At 48.6% G+C, this 20,873-nt stretch overlaps 9 protein-coding genes across 9 annotated transcripts; 6 read left to right on the top strand and 3 right to left on the bottom strand.

Annotated features, from left to right (window-relative positions):
* Nucleotides 1-128: 128 nt before the first annotated feature.
* Nucleotides 129-2,393, bottom strand: EDB91DRAFT_1161778 (nucleoside phosphatase family-domain-containing protein). Its single transcript, XM_041319846.1, has 3 exons — nucleotides 2,044-2,393; nucleotides 919-1,987; nucleotides 129-862 (listed from the first exon to the last, which is right to left on the bottom strand). The coding sequence occupies exons 1-3, from the start codon at nucleotides 2,204-2,206 to the stop codon at nucleotides 424-426; spliced, it is 1,671 nt and encodes a 556-aa protein (XP_041172245.1). The 5' UTR covers nucleotides 2,207-2,393; the 3' UTR covers nucleotides 129-423.
* Nucleotides 2,394-2,787: 394 nt separating this feature from the next.
* EDB91DRAFT_1060517 (uncharacterized protein) lies at nucleotides 2,788-3,735 on the bottom strand (the record flags this gene model as incomplete). Its single annotated transcript, XM_041314349.1, has 2 exons — nucleotides 2,788-3,563; nucleotides 3,615-3,735. 2 exons carry the CDS (start codon nucleotides 3,733-3,735, stop codon nucleotides 2,788-2,790), a joined length of 897 nt encoding a protein of 298 aa, XP_041172246.1.
* Nucleotides 3,736-6,494: 2,759 nt separating this feature from the next.
* EDB91DRAFT_1161796 (uncharacterized protein) lies at nucleotides 6,495-7,234 on the top strand. The gene is made up of 6 exons (XM_041319847.1): nucleotides 6,495-6,541; nucleotides 6,596-6,661; nucleotides 6,712-6,785; nucleotides 6,837-6,885; nucleotides 6,938-6,974; nucleotides 7,024-7,234. The coding sequence occupies exons 1-6, from the start codon at nucleotides 6,500-6,502 to the stop codon at nucleotides 7,056-7,058; spliced, it is 303 nt and encodes a 100-aa protein (XP_041172247.1). The 5' UTR covers nucleotides 6,495-6,499; the 3' UTR covers nucleotides 7,059-7,234.
* A 1,130-nt stretch (nucleotides 7,235-8,364) lies between these two features.
* On the top strand, nucleotides 8,365-9,101 carry EDB91DRAFT_1161822 (uncharacterized protein). Its single transcript, XM_041319848.1, has 6 exons — nucleotides 8,365-8,447; nucleotides 8,501-8,566; nucleotides 8,617-8,690; nucleotides 8,745-8,793; nucleotides 8,847-8,883; nucleotides 8,933-9,101. The coding sequence occupies exons 1-6, from the start codon at nucleotides 8,406-8,408 to the stop codon at nucleotides 8,965-8,967; spliced, it is 303 nt and encodes a 100-aa protein (XP_041172248.1). The 5' UTR covers nucleotides 8,365-8,405; the 3' UTR covers nucleotides 8,968-9,101.
* Nucleotides 9,102-11,106: 2,005 nt separating this feature from the next.
* EDB91DRAFT_1161846 (uncharacterized protein) lies at nucleotides 11,107-11,810 on the top strand. Its single transcript, XM_041319849.1, has 6 exons — nucleotides 11,107-11,189; nucleotides 11,243-11,308; nucleotides 11,359-11,432; nucleotides 11,487-11,535; nucleotides 11,589-11,625; nucleotides 11,675-11,810. The coding sequence occupies exons 1-6, from the start codon at nucleotides 11,148-11,150 to the stop codon at nucleotides 11,707-11,709; spliced, it is 303 nt and encodes a 100-aa protein (XP_041172249.1). The 5' UTR covers nucleotides 11,107-11,147; the 3' UTR covers nucleotides 11,710-11,810.
* Nucleotides 11,811-12,534: 724 nt separating this feature from the next.
* Nucleotides 12,535-12,821, top strand: EDB91DRAFT_1161850 (uncharacterized protein; the record flags this gene model as incomplete). Its single annotated transcript, XM_041319850.1, has 3 exons — nucleotides 12,535-12,567; nucleotides 12,619-12,684; nucleotides 12,748-12,821. Coding segments are annotated over 3 exons (173 nt in total), but the record flags the coding sequence as incomplete, so codon positions are not given.
* A 747-nt stretch (nucleotides 12,822-13,568) lies between these two features.
* On the bottom strand, nucleotides 13,569-14,761 carry EDB91DRAFT_1253461 (uncharacterized protein; the record flags this gene model as incomplete). Its single annotated transcript, XM_041323655.1, has 7 exons — nucleotides 13,569-13,650; nucleotides 13,713-13,997; nucleotides 14,043-14,067; nucleotides 14,118-14,282; nucleotides 14,336-14,418; nucleotides 14,467-14,588; nucleotides 14,654-14,761. The coding sequence occupies 7 exons, from the start codon at nucleotides 14,759-14,761 to the stop codon at nucleotides 13,569-13,571; spliced, it is 870 nt and encodes a 289-aa protein (XP_041172251.1).
* A 2,662-nt stretch (nucleotides 14,762-17,423) lies between these two features.
* EDB91DRAFT_1060500 (uncharacterized protein) lies at nucleotides 17,424-18,912 on the top strand (the record flags this gene model as incomplete). The annotated part of the gene is made up of 4 exons (XM_041314347.1): nucleotides 17,424-18,270; nucleotides 18,332-18,348; nucleotides 18,414-18,632; nucleotides 18,691-18,912. The coding sequence occupies 4 exons, from the start codon at nucleotides 17,424-17,426 to the stop codon at nucleotides 18,910-18,912; spliced, it is 1,305 nt and encodes a 434-aa protein (XP_041172252.1).
* A 721-nt stretch (nucleotides 18,913-19,633) lies between these two features.
* EDB91DRAFT_1060519 (phosphotyrosine protein phosphatase) lies at nucleotides 19,634-20,281 on the top strand (the record flags this gene model as incomplete). The annotated part of the gene is made up of 4 exons (XM_041314350.1): nucleotides 19,634-19,794; nucleotides 19,849-19,870; nucleotides 19,925-20,131; nucleotides 20,189-20,281. The coding sequence occupies 4 exons, from the start codon at nucleotides 19,634-19,636 to the stop codon at nucleotides 20,279-20,281; spliced, it is 483 nt and encodes a 160-aa protein (XP_041172253.1).
* Between the last annotated feature and the right edge of the window lie 592 nt (nucleotides 20,282-20,873).

The raw sequence follows: 20,873 nt of genomic DNA on the forward strand, positions 1-20,873 counted from the left end.
GGGGCAGTTGCCGACCGGCTCATTGGCGAGCTCATTACTGATAAGCAGCACGACGGCAGTTCGCAGGAACATGCTGTTCCTGGTGAGGGCGGGAATCAAAAACCTCACACGCGTTGCAGGCGCGTACGTAAAGTTGCAACACCTCCTATTACGTACGGGTACTGCGATTACATGCGAGCGTTGGTACCACAGGAGGGTATATGATTCAAAGCAGACATGATAATAAATGAGTGATTTGTGCAGCTCGTTCTCTAGGTAATTGCGACACCAGAGCAGCCTGTGGCGGAAAAGTAGTTAGGACGGCGTACAGTGCCACAGCACGAGGAGCACCGCATGTAATGAAAGTTCCATTGCGTTACTTACGTCCAAGATAAAATAAGTTGGTAACTCTATCTGTATTAGAATGTTGGTCCTCGTCGGGCACTACACCCGACAACGTAGATTTCCGCCCACCATCGCTATCGTAGCACCAAGACACCAACCAAGCTCCGTACCTTCAATACGTTTCCCAAGCTGCACCTCCCGATCATCGCTGAACTCGTATCCAAGCACCAGTAAGGCATGCTGGAAACTGAGATCGAGGCACCACTCTGGTCGACCTTCTAATTCATCCATGACTTCAGGATATGTACCCCAGTATTCTTTCCAGCTGGTGGGTCCCGCGCAGACCCGTTTGGCAAGCGTGGCGAATGTTGAGATTGTCATGGGGGGCTGAGGATGATCTGATGATGAGTCTGTTAAGAGCAGTGGGGTGACTCGATCGTAGAAATACGAGAGAAGGAGGATTTTTCCGTGAGGGAAAGCGTCCAGGAGTGATGGCTGGTAAACACCGTTGAAAGAGCAAGGTTTGAGCTCACAGACGCTATTGCAAGCAATCAACAAACACGAAGAGAATCGAGAGAGAAAAAGTAAACTTACTCATCCTTGGCCATGACGAGCTCCAAGACTCGATTACAAGCCTCAAAACTGCCGATATCTGACCCCGTCATCGTCACTGTCACAGGATCGCCATCTCCTACAGAGAGCTCTACTTCTTTCACCGATCCTTGAGCCAAACAAGGGTTGTGAATCATTCTCCTCCGACCGCTAGCACTATTCTTGCTAGACCTCAGAGAATCCATGAATTGGACGACACGATGCACGCTCTCCCGAGCGCTCTTGAGGCCGTATCCAAGATACGAGTGCTGGTACAACACCCGCTTAGCCCCGCCAAACTCAAGCTCATACTTATGCTCGCCCTCCTGGAGACCTTCATCACCCTTCTCATCGCCGAACTCCGGCTCGAACACGATCTGCGTGGACCCTCCACCCAAATCGAGCACAGCATAAGGCGATACACCCTCGGGCGAATCACCTCGAATGGTGTTCAGAAGGTAGTTCGCAGTGATCCACGCATAGACGCCCTCGTCTTTACCGTCCATGATCACCACGCCATCCTTGTCAGGGAATGAGAAGGGATATTTGTGGAGGATGTGCTCGTGCACTGCTTTCAGGATCTCATCGCTTTTCCAAGTGCCAAGAAGTCGGAGCCCAGCAGTGGCTTTGACAGCAACGGGGGTACAACTGCGCAGGGAGTCTGGTACCACGTTCATGGCTTCGTCGAGGAGTGGGTCGAGACTCTCTGCCGCTGCAGTTGGCAGTCCTGCATACGCAGATAGTCCTGGTTGTATCATGCGGAACACCTCGTATTCAAAGGTTGGGGAGGGTCCGCAATTATGGAATTTGTAGATGTGGATGCGTGAGCCGGTGGAACCAGCGTCAATCATGAGGGCATACTGCACAAGAGGAAGGTCGGGAGAATGGGGGGATGTACAGTGTACAGTTTTGAGGAGGTCTGGGTCTGTCTCGGGGGAGGTTGGAAAGGAGGTTTGGGGTGGTGGTGAGGTACCAGTGGTCTCATCCTCTGAGTGATCTGAAGGTGTCGTTGTGGGTATATGTAGTGGTGGTAGATAAGCATCTCCATCATCCATGCCAGGCATTGGCGAATCTTTGTTTTATGATATGTAAATGCATTCCTTGGGCAACAACCAACGCAAGACGCACCAGGTATCAAATTTAGGCTCGACCTCGGTCCGAAAAACCAAACCAACGAAATGAGCACTCCAGCACCAATTGCGAATTTCTTCCATGCTATCATCCTAGTGGCACGGCCAGGACCTAAGCCGCCTTCGAGACGCTCGTAGTTGCTGGTCGTTGTGAAAAACATGTCAGATGCCGGGAGCCTGCGTGCACGGGCCTCACGCCTGAGGTCGACGGACGTAGAGTGGCCTGAGAGGTGTAATCGTGTTATGGCGAGAAATGAAAGCAGCCTTCACTGGCTCGCCTCTGATACAAAGAGTTGTTTCAAGTAAACTTTCAGCCAGACTGATGCTCGTGGACCAATGGAGTTTAGGAGCATAGCCTCAATTCATTCACAGGACATGTCAAACTAGTGTTACACGCAGAAACCTGTACTTTTGATTTGCAGGTCTACTCGACAGCGCATATGTATGTATCAACCTTGGGCCATATGGGCGGGGAATGTGGAATACTAGACGGCTAACGAGTAAAGATAGAGGATAAAGATCAAGAAAATTTCGAAGGGGATTCAAAGTTACGAGCAATCATAAACATGTGGATGGGGGATACGACGATGCTCCTCGCCAGTGGATAGGGGATGGGAATGGTGGACATAATAAGAATACACGGAGCACCGAAGTGGTAGCCAAGGACAGGGGCTACTATGATGGACGTCCGAGAAACAATATCAGGTATCAGCAGAACGAAGAGAGGCTAGTCGAGTCGCATTCATGGGTCTGGGAATTCAGGACATTCGATGGTATGGCTTCGAAGCAGAGCCTGGCAAGTCATCGCCCGCGCTTTCCAGATCTCACTCTCGCGCTTGTACTGCTCAACACTCTCCTCCAACTCACGCTGGTACTCCAGCTTGCGCTTGCGACTCCGTCGGGCAGCAATTGTGTTTTGCCGCCTCTTTGCCTCGATCTGCTCCTGCTCAGTCATTGAGGGTGTAATGCGTACATCCTCATTGAGCTCGTCCTGTTCGTCACCGAACGCAGCCGTACGAGCTCGCTTGCGAGCGAAAACAGCAGGAACCTCCTTACGAGAAGTCGCTGACGGGGTGAGGTATTTCCGCTGCTGAGTAGGAGCATCGATAGGAACGAGGGATTCTGGCGTAATGTTCTTACGCGTGCCAGTGACAACAGTTCTCCGTGCAAGTGAATGGTCGGCAGGAGTGTCGAGTGGCGATTCAAAAGGAGTGTCGAGCATTGGAGTATCGAGCAATGGGGTGCCGGGAGAGATGCGATACATTTCATCGAAGTTGGGTTGGGGGGGCTGGCAAGACTCGGCGGTCTTGGATGGGGGATAAAAGTCGCCAAAGAGAGACGGCAGTTCGCCGAACGAGTCACCAAAATCATCCAAAAGCGGACTGGTCAGAATGTCTGCATTGATGTCGGCGGAGCCGAATGCAGGCGTCGTGAGTAGCTCATCGTCGAAGGGAGAGTCGAGCAGGGGCGAAGTGAGGTATTCGTTCAGGTCGTTCGACATGGTGAGCTCCGGCGTGGCTAGTGGAAACTGCGTAAGCCACGCAACTGTGGCTGGACTAAATAACTCACCACCGAAGACGTCCATAAGCGTCTGAATGGCTTCTGCGTCAGACGGCGAAGCCGTCGATAGCGCCGTGTCCTCTATGCGGACATCGGTCGCATCATTGTTGCCTGGTTTTTGGGACAACATGGTCAAGTAGTTGGAGCACAAATTGGCGAAATCGGGTGAAGTTGGTGATGCAAATGATTCAACTGACAGCGTTGAAGAAGATGGTTCTCCTGGTTCTGGTCTACGAGGAGTTGTACGAGGTGCGCGGGGCAAAAATTGGGGTATCCCATAATGAGAGGCAAGATCTGAAATGTTATTGAAGACCGGAGTAGACGTCGATTGACGTTCTGAGTTGCTGTTTATCGCGACATGGCGAGAAGACGAGGAACTTGAAAGTTGGGAACTTCCAAGGTGATTATGCGAGAAGACATGGTGACCGGGTGTTAGCGACGGGTGTGGACGATTCAAGATCGGCGAGCGATTTAGCACTGGCGAGTCGACGACATGTTGACTAAGATAGTGTGATTGATGTGAAATTGCGGGAAACGGGAACGTGTTAACGGACGAGTCGGACACAGGCGGCAACGTTGGCTGCCTGGAAGCTCTGGACGACACAGTCAGTTCCCTGTTCATATCACGTTGGGTATGGCGTTGAGCCAAGAGCGGTGAGTGTGTTTTGCATCGCGGTGACTCCCCTGACCCCGAAAGTTGCACCGAAAATGTTCGTGAAGGCCCAGCGAGGGGCGTTGTACGATACAGATCGGGCGAACTAGAGGTCGATGCATGATGGTAAACAGACGCCGACGACATCGTTAAGCCACGCGCACTCTTGATTTCAATCGATATGATAGAAATCGGTAATAATGATATGATATGATTGTGCGCAGCGATGCCGGGCAACAGACAAAACACGCGTAGAACACAATGAAATGAATCAGACAGGACTGAGTCACTCACGGTTAGCTTTTTAGAGTACTTTATGACTCTTGGACGCCTCAGAAGCAGTGTAAACTCTGCTCTTTGGTGTCGTGGTGGTTTGAGGGAAAAGGGATGCGGAAGAAAACCGTGACTCACTTGTGCTTATATGAGAGTTTTTTCACCGCTTTTCAAGCTCAGAGCCGCGCATTTCCCAAAATAGTGTGAAAGGCACAGCCAATCCGCTTACTTTAAGGCACCGACACTAAAATTCGAAAAAACATAGTAAAAAGAAAATCATATATTTAGGAGATCACAGCATACAATCCCCCTACAAGCTAGCCAAAAAAAAAATGGCTGTTCAAAGTTGAAAAACGCTCCCAAAATCATATCACATATCTGAGATATTCCGATGACCATGGCATCGGGAGTCGGAATTCGTGGTGACCGTACCTTCGTTACCGCATCCTGACTCAGATATAGGCGCGCTGAACAACCACGACTCTGCAGAAAATAGGGCGCAGCCTGGCGGCCCGTCATGGATGTCAAGTGCTTGTGCTGCGACCAATCGGATACCTTACCGGGAAACCATTCGCACAGCCTTGCGTGTTTGCTGTGGACATACTTAGACACATCACCGCCAGAGAAAACACGTCGCACAACGTGTCAGCGAGTTATGCGTGGGAGCCAAGCTGCGCGATCTCCGGTTACTGCGAGCTTGACTGCGAGTGCCTGCGCCGCTGGCGACTACAGGAGCTACTCCGTAGTCGAGACCCCGCAGTGTGAAATAGAATGACACAGGTTAGTAATAGTAGTGACGTCTAGAAGAATCAGAAAGGACTCAGAAGAACTGACCCATTCCAATATCGTTTGATCGCCGCAAGCCAGTAGACACCGGAGGATTATATATAAGCGAGAAGTAATTGTTGCCCAGGAAAGTTGCAAGTTATTAACAACTCGAGCAGGCATTGTCCGCTCGATTAGGTTATGGCCAGCAGAATGACTACAGACAATGAATAAACCCAATCAAGGCATAGCGATACAATCACCTGTTTTTGGAGAACCTATCCAGTGAATGATTTTAATCTCTGAATCGAGACAAGATAAGGAAATCTGTTCTCGAACGAGGTCGCGGAAAAATGCCAAGGCAGTGATGGCGTGACCACAAGATGCAGTACTGCGAGCGCCGAGTGGTCGGCGAGCATGCTCGATGTACAGGCTAGTTACAAATTTTGTAAGCTGGACATCTTTGACACAACATTGTGGCGAATGTCGTTACGCCGTGCAGTTTGGGCGGACGGGAAATGCCTGATAAGTAATCCAGTAGTCCTCGGAGGGAAGTCGGGATCGGAACTTACCTTGAGCCGTTGATTGGCACATGCTGAGTACGGTCTCGATGCAGTGTATTGTGAAGGCGATGGAGATGGTCCGAATATTCGCTAGACCTGCAGCACCGCCAGGAGGTGTCACCTTTCACAAGCGAATACTTGGAATAGTGCAGTGCACCAGGAATCGGGAGCACTGGAGTAGAACCGCAGCTAACACAAGGAAAGGCGATGCGACAGTTTCAGAAAAAAACAGAACGCAAAGGAAAGGTAGAGAGCGAGTGTTCTAGAGAAGATTTAAGGTCTGAGAGCAAGAATATAAGGAGAGCTAAAACATGTCCGACGTCTGACTCGCATCGAAAGTTGAACATCGTGACTGAATTTAGGCAGCAGTTATTACGTAATAACCCAAGTTTAACTTATCCCTTCCTAATGGAAAAGATAAGATAACACTATACCAGTACCATTCTACCCTGTTGCCTACCGGCAATGACGAAACGCGAGACCGTCAAATCCGAAACATCATCAAGATCCTTAGAAATGCAACTAGCAACCTATCCTGAACGTGCGTGTGCTAAACTTGGCAAACTCAGCGACACGCAAAACGTATAAATGCCTTCCCGTCCTTCCGAGTAATCTTCACCTCACTTAACTTACTCATCATCATGCCTCACCACCACCACGACCCCGCTGAAGCTTACGAGCAGGTACTTATTCGATCGCTATACAGTACATACCTTATCTGATCGCGAACATCGCAGGTCAACAATGCACCTCACCAGGCCCAGCTCTCTCATGAGTTGATCGCCGCCGCCGCTTCTTACGAGGTAAGTTCTCCTTCCACCTCCTTCGATATCACCATTCAACTTCATCATAGGCAATGAAAGCCTACAACAAGCACTGCGAGAAGAATGGCAAACCTGCGAGCCACGACACTGCCAAGGAGATCATGTAAGTCCTATGGCCGTGAAAGACAAACATCCCAACTGATCTTGTCCGTAGGGCTGCCGGCGCCGGATTCTTCATTGACCGTTTGGTCGAGACGAAGGGTGTACGTTTCATCTCGCTCATCATCTGTGCAGCGCATAACATCATCATTCTAGTTGGACTACGTAGACAAGCAGAAGACGAAGCATCATGGTGAGTATGATAGATCTTACTTCTGACACTCGAGTTAACTGTTCTGCAGCCAAAGAATCTGCCTTCGACAGGTCTGGTTACTGATCGCCAGGAGCGCCTTATGCAACCCATTGACAATACCCAACCATACCAATATTGCTTATCGTCATGTAACATGAAAGGAGTGACAAATGTAACGATAATGTACATATGCACAGACGCTTTGACATATGCCCATGTTTCAACAATACTATCACGATCACGATCGATCCATATGAGCGATATTAACAGCGTCCAAGTGTAGCTGAAAGGCACATAGATACAAGTAATAACACTCGGTCCCGTCGATGTCCTCGAACAATAGGGTCGAAGGCCTTAAAGACTTGACATCGCCTGTGGATGTCAATAGCACGGGCGACGTTGAACAAATGTGCGAGCAGATCAACCTTTGACACTGCATTTTGGACCTTGGTAAGTTCTCACTTTTGGGTCTTCTGTTCATTGCGTTGCTTACTCCGTTGCCGCGCCGTATCCCCCACCTGCAGCAGCAGAAGGAGGACTTCCAATCCTCCGCCAGCACTGACCATGATATGATCAGCCATCAGTCCACCCAGTGGAGCACAGGCGTCGCGACGAACAAGCAGTAAACCAAACAAGGTGTCTGTATTCCGACAGGTAAAGCTTAGCTTGACCGGTTGACTGGTCAACGTAACCGATACGGCGATAAACGATAAACGATTTTCATTGGCTAACTACGCTACTGATACTACTTAACTGGTGGCTTACGTACACACAGACGTCTTTTCCTTAGCATGTACACTGCGTCGTCGTCCGCACGTGAATTCTGGTTAGATTTGCGTGTTTCTTGTTTCTCGTCGTCGGCCACGACGTGGTTCCAGCAAGGTCTGTCATTTCTACATGTCAAGACAGATGATACTAGTCAGGCATTATTTTCCACTGGGTGCTGCTAGTTGAACAACAACTCCTGCCCCGTATTCTCCATGCCAGCCAATTCCAGCCGCCAGTAAAACAGGGAATGCAAGAGGAACGCACCTCGTTGATCCTAGCCTTCAAGAACGGGTTCTTGATATACTTTGTCGAAGCACTACGATTGGTGCAAAAAATACGACTTCTCCTTCCCTGACAAGTCGAGACTCTGGTGAGCATGGTTCATAGATCAGACTACTAGGCAGTGCTTGTCACACGCATAAGATTGCTAGTCCCTCCCTATTGGGATGGGCCCGGGAATCGGGATAGATAAGATAACACTATACCATATGTTATTGCCTGGCGGTAATGAACTAACGCGAGATCAGATGCCAGTGCAGCTAGCAACGTAACTGAACGTGGGTGCTCGTAAACTCAGCGAAACGCAAAACGTATAAATACCTTCCTGTCCTTCTGAGTAATATTCACCCCACTTCATCTATACCAACTCACTCAATCATCATCATGCCTCACCACCACCACGACCCCGCCGAAGCTTACGAGCAGGTACTTATTCGATCGTATACAGTATATACCTTATCTGATCACGAGCATCACAGGTCAACAATGCACCTCACCAGGCCCAGCTCTCTCATGAGTTGATCGCCGCCGCCGCTTCTTACGAGGTGAGTTCTCCTTTTACCTCCTTCGATATTACCATTCAACCTCATCATAGGCAATGAAAGCCTACAATGATCACTGCGAGAAGAATGGCAAACCTGCGAGCCACGACACTGCCAAGGAGATCATGTAAATCCTATGGCCGTGAAAGACAAACATCCCAACTGATCTTGACGTCCGTAGGGCTGCTGGCGCTGGATTTTTCCTTGACCGCTTGGTCGAGACGAAGGGTGTACGTTTCATCCAGCTCCATCATCTGTGCAGCCCATAACATCGTCATTCTAGTTAGACTACGTAGACAAGCAGAAGGCGAAGAACCATGGTGAGTGCGACAGACCTTACTTGCGACACTCGAGTTAATTGTTCTTCAGCCAAGGAATCTGCCTTTGAAAAGTCTGGTTATTGATCGCCATACCCAATCAATGAACTATATCAATATTGCCGATCGTTATGTAAAATGAAAGGAGTGACAAATGTAACGATAAGTAATGTACACTAGACTCGTGACCAGTCCTGAATTTCATTGGATTCACTACTATCCCTTCCGGTGCAATCGGCATCCCACAAAAGTCGGCAGTCACGCTTTTTCGCAGGGTTTTGTGTGACTGCCTGTGACCAATTGTAACAAAAGTGTCACGTTTTCCCGCCAAAATGTGTGACCTACCGACTTCTGTGGGGTGCCGATTGCACCGGAAGGGATAGTACCCACAGTGCCTGAGGCAAGCCGTCGATAGACGAACTGGTAAAACTGGCTTTGAATTTGGAGGTCGAGCTGATTCGCAGGATAACGTGACCTTCAGCGAATGAAAAAACCAGGTTTTTTCAAGCTGTGGCATAGAATACAAAATAAACAATATAATTTTCACTATTGACGCGACGCGACGCGACCTACCAAATTCAAAGCCAGTTTTACCAGTCCGTCTATTAGTGTTGCCGCGAATTGAACCGAATCGAAACGAGATGGGAGTTCGTTCCAGGTTCGATGGTCGAGGTGGAACGAACTGAAGTGTAACGAATACGGCTCGAAGCTCCAGCCAATGAGAATTGTTTGTAAAGTGAAGTAGATATGAAGTGGCTATGTTTCATTCTACGTTATCGTCGTCGACATTTTGTAATAGATCAGCAAGCTCATCGAACTTCCCCGTAACTATCAATTCCTCTGCAGCCCTTCGTGTCACAGGTCCAGAAATCTTGTAGTCATCCTCTTTTGCAATCAAATCACTAGTGAAACATAATCTCTCCTGTCTGTAAGAAAATTTGAGAATCTGGAGTGCTTCCATTACTCGTGGTGAGAGTCTGCTTTGACTGAGTGTGCAGGTTTCTTTGCTGGATGAAAATACACGTGCACACGGCACAGAGGATGCTTGAGCTGGCAGGACATCCATGGCAACGCAGAAAAGTAGTGGATAGACTTTTTCCATGCGCTGAAATTTGACTTTAGTGCCTTCCTTATGTGAAGGAAAAGTCGAGCTCACCTCCCAGAAGCGAACGAGATCAGTCACACGCTCGCCCGCATTGAACGTGACTGATTCACGCTCATAACGCTCAAGCTCACGCAGGGCATCTTTTCGGTCCTCTTCGAGTGCCTTAGCATGCTGTGCGTTCTTGTGTTTCTTCGCGCGGGATCGTTTTCGCGTTTTCTCGTAGTAGTAGTTGGAGCGATATTATTGACAGCCGTAGGAGTGATGTCGGCAAATGGATTTGGTGGTGTAAAGCTTGCTGCAGCTGGTGAATAAGGGGCTTGCACGAAGTGATGCATGTTTGCCAATGCATTTGCGACAGGCAATGGATGTGGGAGATGCGGAGATGCAGAAGTGTTGTTCGGGAGCCCACATGGTGTGTGAGGGTAAAATGGTGGACGCGCATGAGCGGCGGACCATGCCAGACTTGTATAGCCTGGGTGAGGGTGATAATGCTGTTGCTGAGATGCCGAAGGGATGGCAGAAGCTGCAGAACTGTTCCACCGGTGAAAACTCATGTTTTGGGAATATAATACTTAACTCACAGTACGACGCACGAATTTATATGACGACCTATACATTCGTCGCCTAATTAACCACGCTTGAGGATTGCTCAACATTTGTATTGTACAGCATTGCAGGCGCCTGTCCTCCGGCGCTAAAGCAGTACTGCGGTCCGACGAAAATACGTATAATGATGTTCTACACCAAAAGGTTCGAGGACGGACAACGGAGGAGCAGAGTACATTGAGGAAATGCTAGAGATGTGAGGTTGCTGGAGTACTACTCTAACGAATCACCAAGTCACAGGCCAGATTTAGCATTTCATTTGGCAGTTCGTTCCTAATTCGATGCTTATCTAAACGAGGCGTTACGAATCGAGTTGTATCGAACTGCCTCAATTTCGAACCAAACCGAAGTTACCAGGTCACCTTGGTTCGACGGCAACACTAACCATATGTTATTGCCTGCCGGTGATGACCTAACGCGAGATTAGATGCAGCTAGCAACTAGCTGAACATGGGTGCTCGCAAACTCAGTGAAACGCAAAACGTATAAATACCTTCCTGTCTTTCCGAGTAATCTTCACCCCACTTCATCTATACCAACTCACTCACTCATCATCATGCCTCACCACCACCACGACCCCGCCGAAGCTTACGAGCAGGTACTTATTCGATCGTATACAGTGCATATCTTATCTGATCGCGAACATCGCAGGTCAACAATGCACCTCACCAGGCCCAGCTCTCTCATGAGTTGATCGCCGCCGCAGCTTCTTACGGGGCAAGTTCTCCTTTCACCTCCTTCGATATTACCATTCAACCTCATCATAGGCAATGAAAGCCTACAACAGTCACTGCGAGAAGAATGGCAAACCTGCGAGCCACGACACTGCCAAGGAGATCATGTAAGTCCTATGGCCGTGGAAAACAAACATCCCAACTGATCTTGACGTCCGTAGGGCTGCTGGCGCCGGATTTTTCCTTGACCGCTTGGTCGAGACGAAGGGTGTACGTTTCATCCAGCTCCATCATCTGTGCAGCCCATAACATCGTCATTCTAGTTAGACTACGTAGACAAGCAGAAGGCGAAGAACCATGGTGAGTGCGACAGACCTTACTTGCGAGACTCGAGTTAATTGTTCTTCAGCCAAGGAATCTGCCTTTGAAAAGTCTGGTTATTGATCGCCATACCCAACCAATGAACTATACCAATATTGCCGATCGTTATGTAAAATGAAAGGAGTGACAAATGTAACCATAAGTAATGTACACTAGACTTGTGATATGGCATCCATGTATTTCAACAATTTCAGAATCACAATCAACCCATATGGGTGACATCATGATATTAACAACACTCACTAGGGTAGTTGAAAGGCACAGATACAAGTAATAATCCTCAGTCTGACTCGCCCCGTCTGTGTCCTCAAACAATGGGATCGAAGGCATTGGCCGTTACAGACTCGCTTCCCCTGCGGATGCCAACAGCAAAGGCGACGTTGGACAAGTCGCACCAAACTTAGGTGCGAGCAGATCAACTTTTTTTCAAACAGCGTCAGTGCTGTGATTGCTGCAGTCGCAACCCACCCACACCCAAGTCCGCCATCGGTAAGGGCGAGAAACTGTGGTGGCCGCAGAAAAGAACTGGTTGTGGGATGCTCGCCAAAACGCGAACGCAGTCCCTGTCAGAGTAACTGCGTCAGGTGTGACGCTGCATCGCAATTATAGTAAGAGTGTGATAGCGTCCATTGACTCCCATGGAAGAAACCAGCGCGTGCTCGACTCAATTCCATCATTCCTTTGGATGACGCAGCAGGCGCGTCACGACCGCGTCATTTTTACCTGGCCCGCAGCAGTGACCTAGCACGAGACCACGTGCAACTAGTAGCCTAGCGCAACCTAGCCTGACCTAGCTGAAGGTGCGTCGCAAACCCAAGATGTATAAATGCCTCACCGTCCTCCCGAGTCTGATTTTCACCCCACTTCATCTTCCTCATCATCATCACCATGAACGACGACCTTGCTGAAGCTTACGACCAGGTATTCGATCACCTGTACAGTACACCCTTTATCTGATCGCGAGCATTGCAGGTCACCAATGCACCTCACCAGGCGAGCATTTCTCATGAGTTGCTCGCTGCTGCCGCTTCTTACGAGGTGAGAGTTTTTTTTCTTCCTACTTATCGATCTTACGATTCAACCTCGGATACGTCACCATAGGCAATGAAAGCATACAATGATCACTGCGAGAAGAATGGCAAGCCTGAAAGCTACGACACTGCCAAGGAGATCATGTAAGTCCTTTGGCCGTGGGGCAGTCATCGCAACTGATCTTGACGTCCGTAGGGCTGGTTTTTCCGGAGCCTTTGTTGATCGGATGGTCGAGACGAAGGGTGTACGTTTCATCTAGCTTCATCATATGTGCAGCCCATAACATCGTCATTCTAGTTGGACTACATAGACACGCGGAAGGCGAAGAACCATGGTGAGTGTGACAGACCTTACTTGCGACACTCGAGTTAATCGTTCTGCAGCCAAGGAAACTGCCTTTGAAAGGTCTGAATACTGATCGCTAGGAGCACCTTATGCAACCCAATACCTTACCCATACCAATATTGCTGATCATCGTGTAACATGAAAGGAGTGACAAATGTAACGATAATGTACATATGCCCAAACGCTTTGACATATGGCATCCATGTTTCAACAATAATCAACCCACACGAGTAACATCATGGTATTAACAGTGTTAAAGCGTAGCTGGAAGGCACATAGATACAAGTAATAATCCGTCCAAATGAGAATATCTAGGTTGAAAAAGATGCGGTCTGAGCGATGCACGTACAAGTGAAGTCATAAGTAGGAATGTACCGGAAATGTACAAGTGAGTAGCAGCCAGCTAGTGAGATCAGAGAATATACTATGCGGAGGGATACCTCCAGAAAGTTAGAAATAAGGGATCATAATCCGAAAGCTACGTCCGAGGTAATGTCGTGCTGTGTAACCACTGTCCGGAAATGTCCGTAATGGGGTCCGTAAATCTAAAGCGATGACGCGAGCATCGCGCACGCCATTGCAAGGAGAGTCCACATAAGTCCTGCCGGACGATTTGACCATTCCGCTCTAGTGCAATTTACGAAGTTAGCACAAATGGGCATATGTCGTCAATCGAGATTGCGACGCACCCGCTTGAATTACTACCACCAGGCTGCTTGATCATCTTTACGGTTAGTACCGCCACAAGTCCGTCGATCGCATTCAATCCGTTGACAGCAACACTCTGATAGTGGTTGATGCCGTCACTAGTGTTCTGTAGCAGCCCAGATACATACGTTGCGGTAGTTGCATAGGTATAATTATTAAAGGATGTTTGTCCCGAATATGTCGATGTGTTGGTCATGTTTAATGATGGAAGGATAGTCGACTGAGAGGTGGCATTCCCAACGAGCCAGTCTCGACCTAGGTTGTAGCTGCGAGATGTCAGTGGAAGATTATTGAACGAACACAATTCGTACCCATTGACTATGATATTATGCTGATCTGTGACACGGTCATTAGAAATTCTGATCAAAGTGACCTCTCCAACACACCAGCAATAGGCATTTCATATGAAGCTGCCATGAATATTGCGCCGGAGTCTGCACTTTGCCCATTCTGTATCCAATAGCGGAAGTGGTTCCCTCCTTCGACCGTCTCCTGGCAAGTTCCAAGATTGGCATCTCCATAGTCCCAACGAATGACGGCAGTTTCGTTCACTGAAATACTGAGCTCCGGGCGCAGCCGATTTGCAGTGAAAAACAACACGTACAATAACCATTTCCGTCGCCGAGATCAGCCGCTTGGTCGCTACCCGAATGCTGTCCCAAACACTCGGTCGAGAAGCCGAACGACCTGCTTGCACGTAAGGACAACCCTTCCTGAGTAGAGGTACACGCTCACTGGAAATAATTGATAAGACCACCGTTATCCACGGAGTTCTGCAGCACCTGTGAATCGGAGTAGGCGGAAATGATGACATTTATGGGTTCTCCAAGGCCTGGTGGATAGGTATCCTGGACTTGCTGCAGAGCGCATCAATCACTGCCCCATAACGCAAATCCATGTATGGGAAACAAAAAGAACGCACAGTAAGCATACTCCCACCACCGTCCATCGGGATATAGTACCCATAATTCGTAGACCGTTTGTGTGGTGGAGATGGGGGCGCGGGTGGAGGACCTCTAGCGTCGACCATCACAGGTATCAAGAATGTAGTGATCAGGAGAGCGCTGAAGTATGATTATGCGCGTGAGTACGAGGATTGATAGCGTAGAATTGAATCGTACCGTAATATTTCGATGTAAATTTTATGGGGTGTGGACGCAGGTCACTGGGCACGTTCTTGAAAGCGGAAGTCTAGGTGGGCCTGCCAACGAGAGAAAATATAATAAAGAGTGTCGTGAAAGCGGTGAACACTGAAAACGTGTTATGAGTGTTCATGTATTTTGGTTCCTTCATTGCGTTTTCCATTCAACTTACGTAAGCATTATTCGGAACAATAGTTGCTATCAAAGACATGACGATTCTCTTGTTTTTCGTGCCTGTCGCCATTCTAAGCTTGTCCAAAGGATAAAGGCAAAGTATTTCAAGGCCCAAGATGTTTTACTTACTTACCGTCTGCAAGTCTACCTGTCATGTGCTGATTAGCCTAACGCAGATTAGCGTCTATTAGAGTTCGAGGTGACTTCGAAATGATGCGGCTGGCGTTTAGGGTGACATCGTTTTATAGCTACCGAACTCGTGGTTTTAGAGGCTCGGGCACAAGTCTTTCCACACCTTGTGAAAATCCCCTCGGCACCTAATCTTTATGCCAGCCAACTGCACCACTTAGGGGCCTAGCTAAACAAATTTGAACTACACTCGATCTGACACAGCGATGTGCGGGACTCAATATCACTCCTTTTGTCCAGGCGCGACAGTGAAACACGTCAAAACCAATTGAGCACGTGGATAATAGATACCACGACACATAAGTGGAGCAGCAAGAAGGAAATGACCAATTAAGGTGCGTGCAGCCGCAACTGTACTTACCTTCTGTCCCGCCACCAGTGAATCGGTCAACAGCATAATGGTATTTAAAGCGATATTGTATAGCATCGTAACAATCTGCTGACCGCTTTCACATCATGGGGAATGTTTGGCATTTTCAAGGAAAGACGTATTCGCGAGCACACCAGATTGGATGTAACTTGCCTATCTCCGGTAGCGATAATGAACGTGCATTTTAATGGACGTCCTTCCCGCGCACGCTTCGTCTGTCCATTCCGAACGTGCGATATTATGAAGCACACCTCGGCGCGCCAAGCTTTCGCTGTCAGTTCTGGAAGTCTTACAGGTTCTCAGATTCTCTTCTATCAGTCAAACTTTCATCCGCGTTGACATTTCGAACTTTACAAAATTTCCACTTCGAGCCCTAGTTCAAATCTCGCGGCAATACTGATTATATATACCACGCATGCGTCAGCCGGGTTGGCTTTGGTTGTTCTTCCGGTGAGTACATAAATACACACCGGATTATTTTTGCTTCAAGCCACCCACGCCAACCCACACCTGGCTTTTGCTGGTACGTATTTATTTTTTATTTAGAAAAAACCCCGTTTATCGTCAGTTTAGGCTAGCCGAATGACGTATGGGATTATGCGGAGGAGGTGTACTGGCGCGTAGCCCGTCTCACGATACGAGAGACTGAAGCTACGGCTGATACAACTATTGATCCTCATATGCCGGAAGCTCTTTTGTTCGTTCTGGCCTGGTCATGAACAGCACTGCTAAGTAGTTTCCTTCGATTAGGTTCGAATCAGCCACGTTTGTACACCAGCAAGCACACCTTTTAACCTCCATCTCTAAAAAGGTAGGACCTTGTGAGTGTTGACTGGTGGTTAGTCTATTCGTTCGATTGGAGAGTGTGCCGAATGCAAGACAAATTAGGTGCTACCAACCATCCTGGTACATTGACCCCGTCATACTCCGTCTCGGACGTCGCGGCCGTGTATGTGGTTCATCTACATTCATTTGCCCCAGTCTACTCTGCTACTTTGCCGTGATCGCACTGCTTCACCCCTTGCGGTGCGTACCTTGCGGTCTGCTACCAAGGCGACACAGGGGGAGCGACTCTGATGGCAAACATGACGATTTCCAGCCCTCTTTCCCCGCTATGATCCGCCGTATCAGTATATCCAGGTGGAGCTAAGGCATTGTGACGAAACCCGAGACGGGTATTGCAGATCCAGGAACGTTCTCCCAGTCTCCAACCAGCGGTCCAGGAGTTCGACCACGCTGCAACCCATGTCAAGCTCGAGATGACCGCGCTCAATAGCTCCAGACGAGACTTCTGAGGCCGCAGTACAATGACTTCGCTCATCAGTTTTTGTTGTATAAAATATTTTGATGCAATATATATATACCCTGCCAGATGCGAGACCTCAATATGAATGGCCCCAGAACCTTTGGCTGAAGAGTCACTGCCACCGCTACTGCCACACTACCTCAGTCACCAATCACCCCTAAATGCTTGTGAGCCATTGATGCCGAACCATCTCGTGCCCCGAGAAAAAGAGTATACACACACTCAGGGAGGACAAGGATCACTTCCACACGAAAAGAATTTCTGTTGGATTTATATTGATTGCAGTCTTGCCGTGATCAGCCAGTTGCTCGATTCAGAGCGCACTACCCACACGACCCTCGATAGTGAAAGAATTTTTTCGAGTATTATTGAACTATATCATGACCGGACGTTCATCTTCCCAACTCGCTCTTCCTTCTCCATCCCAGTCAGACGGCTCCTTCCAGCGTAGATAGCCTTGCCTCCGGTTTTCGTTGACGTACCTTCACAAACCGCGACTCAACGCTGTCCAATGGTTTCTGGCGCGGCTCACATAACGGACCTGCCGCTTGAACTATTAGAGCATGTTATGCTGATTTCCGACCCCATTGATATCGCAAGCGCAGCCCAAGCGTGTCGACTCTTCCGCGGCCTCGTCTACCCCGCTAGTGATGATGAACATTTCTGGCGAGCTCTTTACTTGGCACAATCATTTGATGACCCCCGGAAGGCTGTCACTTACCTCGGCAATCGCCGAACTGACGTCAAATGGAGGGAAGAGCTACAGCGCATCATCCGTGCCAGGACAGTCGTGAATGATGTTGCTGTCTGTCGCCCAGACGAAAGATGTCAGGTATTGCGAACCCTGCTTGACATGGTCACGAACGTTCCTCCGCTACCTTTCCCTGAGAGCGAGCCAACGTCCCATAATGTGCTGTGGATACAGACGCTCTTGCAAGACGGCGCATTCCTTGATCTGAAGAGCCATTCGCATGAAGAACAACAACTGCGCGCACGCTTGCACACATGGTTTGGGCTGACTGATAGAGACGCTTTGGCAACGAAGAGAGTAGAGTCTCGAGCATATGTGTACAGCCAGCGCAACTACCGATCCTCAAACAATTTTGGGCCTTTTTTGCGAGATGGGAGTGGAATAGTCAATTGGGTGCATATGCAGCAGCTCGCGCATGTTTTCGCGTGCGCGTTGGTAGAAAAGGAAGAGGAAGAAGACCCTGCATTTGAAATTTGCTCCATGAACCTGGCTTTCTGTCAGGCTGTCATACCACCCAGCCTGGATCTGAATCGCGAGACTGATTGGGCTGGCGTCGAGGGCTTGTGGCGAATCTCTTATTGTTTCATGGATCACCGGGAGTTACTAAGTAAGACATCAACGTTTTTGTTCTTCAATTGTTCCTAACGCGGCATATTGTTCTTGTCCAGTTTACAATGATCTCAATGTGCGTTCCACCCTCCATTCCTCCGTAACTATCGTCCCGTCTGACGGGAATCTTACGTTGCACAGTTGCCAGAGGATGAGCCACTCGATCCCACTATATTCGAAGAAGAAGAATTACAGGAGACATTCAGTGCAGTGGACATCTTTTTCCGTGTGATCAATGTTGAGCAAGACCCGGATCACCCGACGCGGCCGAAAATCAACTACGTAGGAGAGATGGATGGCAATTTCACCATTGTCGGCTACGTCAAACTCACGCCTGACGACCAAATACGATGGCACTTTGTATGCTTCACCATCCGAGTCTGACAGTTCGTTCTTGCTGACGCTGAGGTTATCGCAGGTCGCTGGGAATGGAGACCATCCGGTGTGGTGGTATGATCCTTGCACGTATATTCTTCATTCATTGATCATATCTTGTCAAACAGCGGCGAAGCAATCGTCATGGGCAACTGTGCGTTCTCAGTATGGAGTTCTCGGGGCTTGGTCTACGACAATGCATGATCCGATGGATCCCATTGGTGTGTACAATATCGTCAGGCTAACTTTCCATATCAGAGGTTAACGCGGATCTCAGGTCCATTCTGGATGCAGTGCCAGCATCCCATTGAAGACTAATGTCGCTACTGCCATCACCTCCAGGCCTCTAACGCCCTTTTTTATCCATTTTTTTTATCGGGAAGGAATGCTGCGACTCCAGTTGCAGATGTTGTACATAGTATGTGTTATCTGGTCTTTATTTTTGGGTCACACGGGTCTATATTAATGTAATGGTGATATGGACATTCATCGAACTTGGGTAGCCGAATTGAATCATTCCTCCAGTATCTTGATAGGTCTATGATCTGATTGAGAACACTTCATATATGCCGGACAAGATTCTGTGATGAGCAAATAGTATTAATGTGGCGTTGATGAAGCTCCGAACAACTTGTATTTGGTCTACCTAGGAAGACAAGTACAGTTGGAGCAGATTTAGAGTTCTATTACAAACTATTTATTGGTAACGTACGTCAAACCACATACTCGTCTACGGCATAACGTAGTTCTCCTACTTATCTTCCAGCAGGAAAGCTGATAAGACCGCCACTCGCCACACTAACTAGCTAGCCTCAGCGTTGTCCTATCATCACGCTGAGGTATGTATTCTTGTAGCTTACATTCGGTGCCGTAACTAACTAGGACGTAGACCTAGACTCGTCTAGGTAATACTAATATTAATATCAATATTATTAGCATGGTCTTATCATCACGCTGACTTGGAGACTTGTACACATAGATCGTAGATGACAATCTCAGTCCTCATCGTCTGCCTCGGCAATATCTGCCGCTCCCCCATGGGAGAAGCTGTGCTCCGTAACGAAGCCCTCAAGCGCGGGATCACCGATATTCACGTTGACAGCGCTGGCACGGCTGCAGCACATGTAGGAGAAGATCCTGACGAACGGTGAGTACGCATTTGTACTATTGTTTCACCCTGCCCAACTATTACGGACCGTAGGACAATCGAAGTGTGCAACACGGTATGCATCTTACCTCGCTTAATATCGTAATGTGTTCCTAAGGATCACTTGCAGAACAACGTTCCCATATCCCACGCAGCGCGGCAAGTCCGCGCCTCCGATTTCACCTCCTTCAATTACATACTCGCAGCCGACGGTTCCAACCTGCGCGCGTTGGAGCGACATTTCGGTCGCAGTGAAGGATCAGAAGCGACAGTGAGGCTCTGGGGCTCCTACTTGTCAGATAACAAGCCAATTCAGGACCCGTATTATGGGGGAATGGTGAGTCGGATTCATTGTCACCATCGACAGTGAATTAGTCTCAGAAATGATCCGCAGGATGGATTTACGAAGTGCTACGAACAATGCGTGAAGCTTTCAAACGCGTTTTTGGACGAGGTCGTTGGGAAAGGAGGGTTAGGGACGCGGTGAACGATTCAATGGAGGAGACTAGATGAAACTAACATAAGAGGGTCGAACAAGACGAGAAGATACCCAAATCACACATGGGCTTTGGTATGCTTTTGGAATGCTGTCATCAGGTGCTGTCAAAGGACGCGATTTGAATTCTGTGGTACTTTGCACCGGCTGATGTGCTAAGGCTTCTGGTCTTCATCGATGGGACAGTAACAGCAAGATCTTCTTGCTAGGGTGGGCACATAGTCCTGAAGGATATACTTATCGGTGGTACTTACTCATAATTTGGAAGTTTCCTGCCACTGCGATGGGACCGGACAAAGCGCCATGCAAACTCAGAAGTCCAGAATGCATTCCCCCACTTATCCACCAGTAGTATACAGCAGTCTCAGCGTTTGACAGAACATACCCTCCTTAAAGACTATATCATTGCAAGGCTGAAATTCGCGGGAGAGATCGAGATCGGATCTACTATCATTTCAAGACTACATAGTCCCCTTCAGTCCTTCGGGTCAACGACACTATCATACGGTGTTCTCGCTGAATAACGGGAAACAGGCACGCGGTGCCACTAGGTTGGGAACTGCATATTCTAAGTTACAAGAGC

The sequence above is a fragment of the Suillus paluster genome (genome assembly GCF_016628075.1).
Source record: "Suillus paluster strain FC165 chromosome Unknown EDB91scaffold_85, whole genome shotgun sequence".
Lineage (NCBI taxonomy): Eukaryota > Fungi > Basidiomycota > Agaricomycetes > Boletales > Suillaceae > Suillus > Suillus paluster.

Bases quoted from the DNA above. Each gene is read 5' to 3' on its own strand.
- EDB91DRAFT_1161822 (XM_041319848.1), top strand. From the start codon at position 8,406: ATGCCTCACCACCACCACGACCCCGCCGAAGCTTACGAGCAG. The intron at 8,448-8,500 runs GTACTTATTCGA...CGAGCATCACAG, and splicing joins CCGCCGAAGCTTACGAGCAG to GTCAACAATGCACCTCACCA. The intron at 8,691-8,744 runs GTAAATCCTATG...TGACGTCCGTAG, and splicing joins GACACTGCCAAGGAGATCAT to GGCTGCTGGCGCTGGATTTT.
- EDB91DRAFT_1161846 (XM_041319849.1), top strand. From the start codon at position 11,148: ATGCCTCACCACCACCACGACCCCGCCGAAGCTTACGAGCAG. The intron at 11,190-11,242 runs GTACTTATTCGA...CGAACATCGCAG, and splicing joins CCGCCGAAGCTTACGAGCAG to GTCAACAATGCACCTCACCA. The intron at 11,309-11,358 runs GCAAGTTCTCCT...ACCTCATCATAG, and splicing joins CCGCCGCAGCTTCTTACGGG to GCAATGAAAGCCTACAACAG.
- EDB91DRAFT_1161778 (XM_041319846.1), bottom strand. From the start codon at position 2,206: ATGTTTTTCACAACGACCAGCAACTACGAGCGTCTCGAAGGCGGCTTA. The intron at 1,988-2,043 runs GTGCGTCTTGCG...CATAAAACAAAG, and splicing joins GAGCCTAAATTTGATACCTG to ATTCGCCAATGCCTGGCATG. The intron at 863-918 runs GTAAGTTTACTT...TGCTTGCAATAG, and splicing joins CTCGTCATGGCCAAGGATGA to CGTCTGTGAGCTCAAACCTT.
- EDB91DRAFT_1161796 (XM_041319847.1), top strand. From the start codon at position 6,500: ATGCCTCACCACCACCACGACCCCGCTGAAGCTTACGAGCAG. The intron at 6,662-6,711 runs GTAAGTTCTCCT...ACTTCATCATAG, and splicing joins CCGCCGCCGCTTCTTACGAG to GCAATGAAAGCCTACAACAA. The intron at 6,886-6,937 runs GTACGTTTCATC...TCATCATTCTAG, and splicing joins GTTTGGTCGAGACGAAGGGT to TTGGACTACGTAGACAAGCA.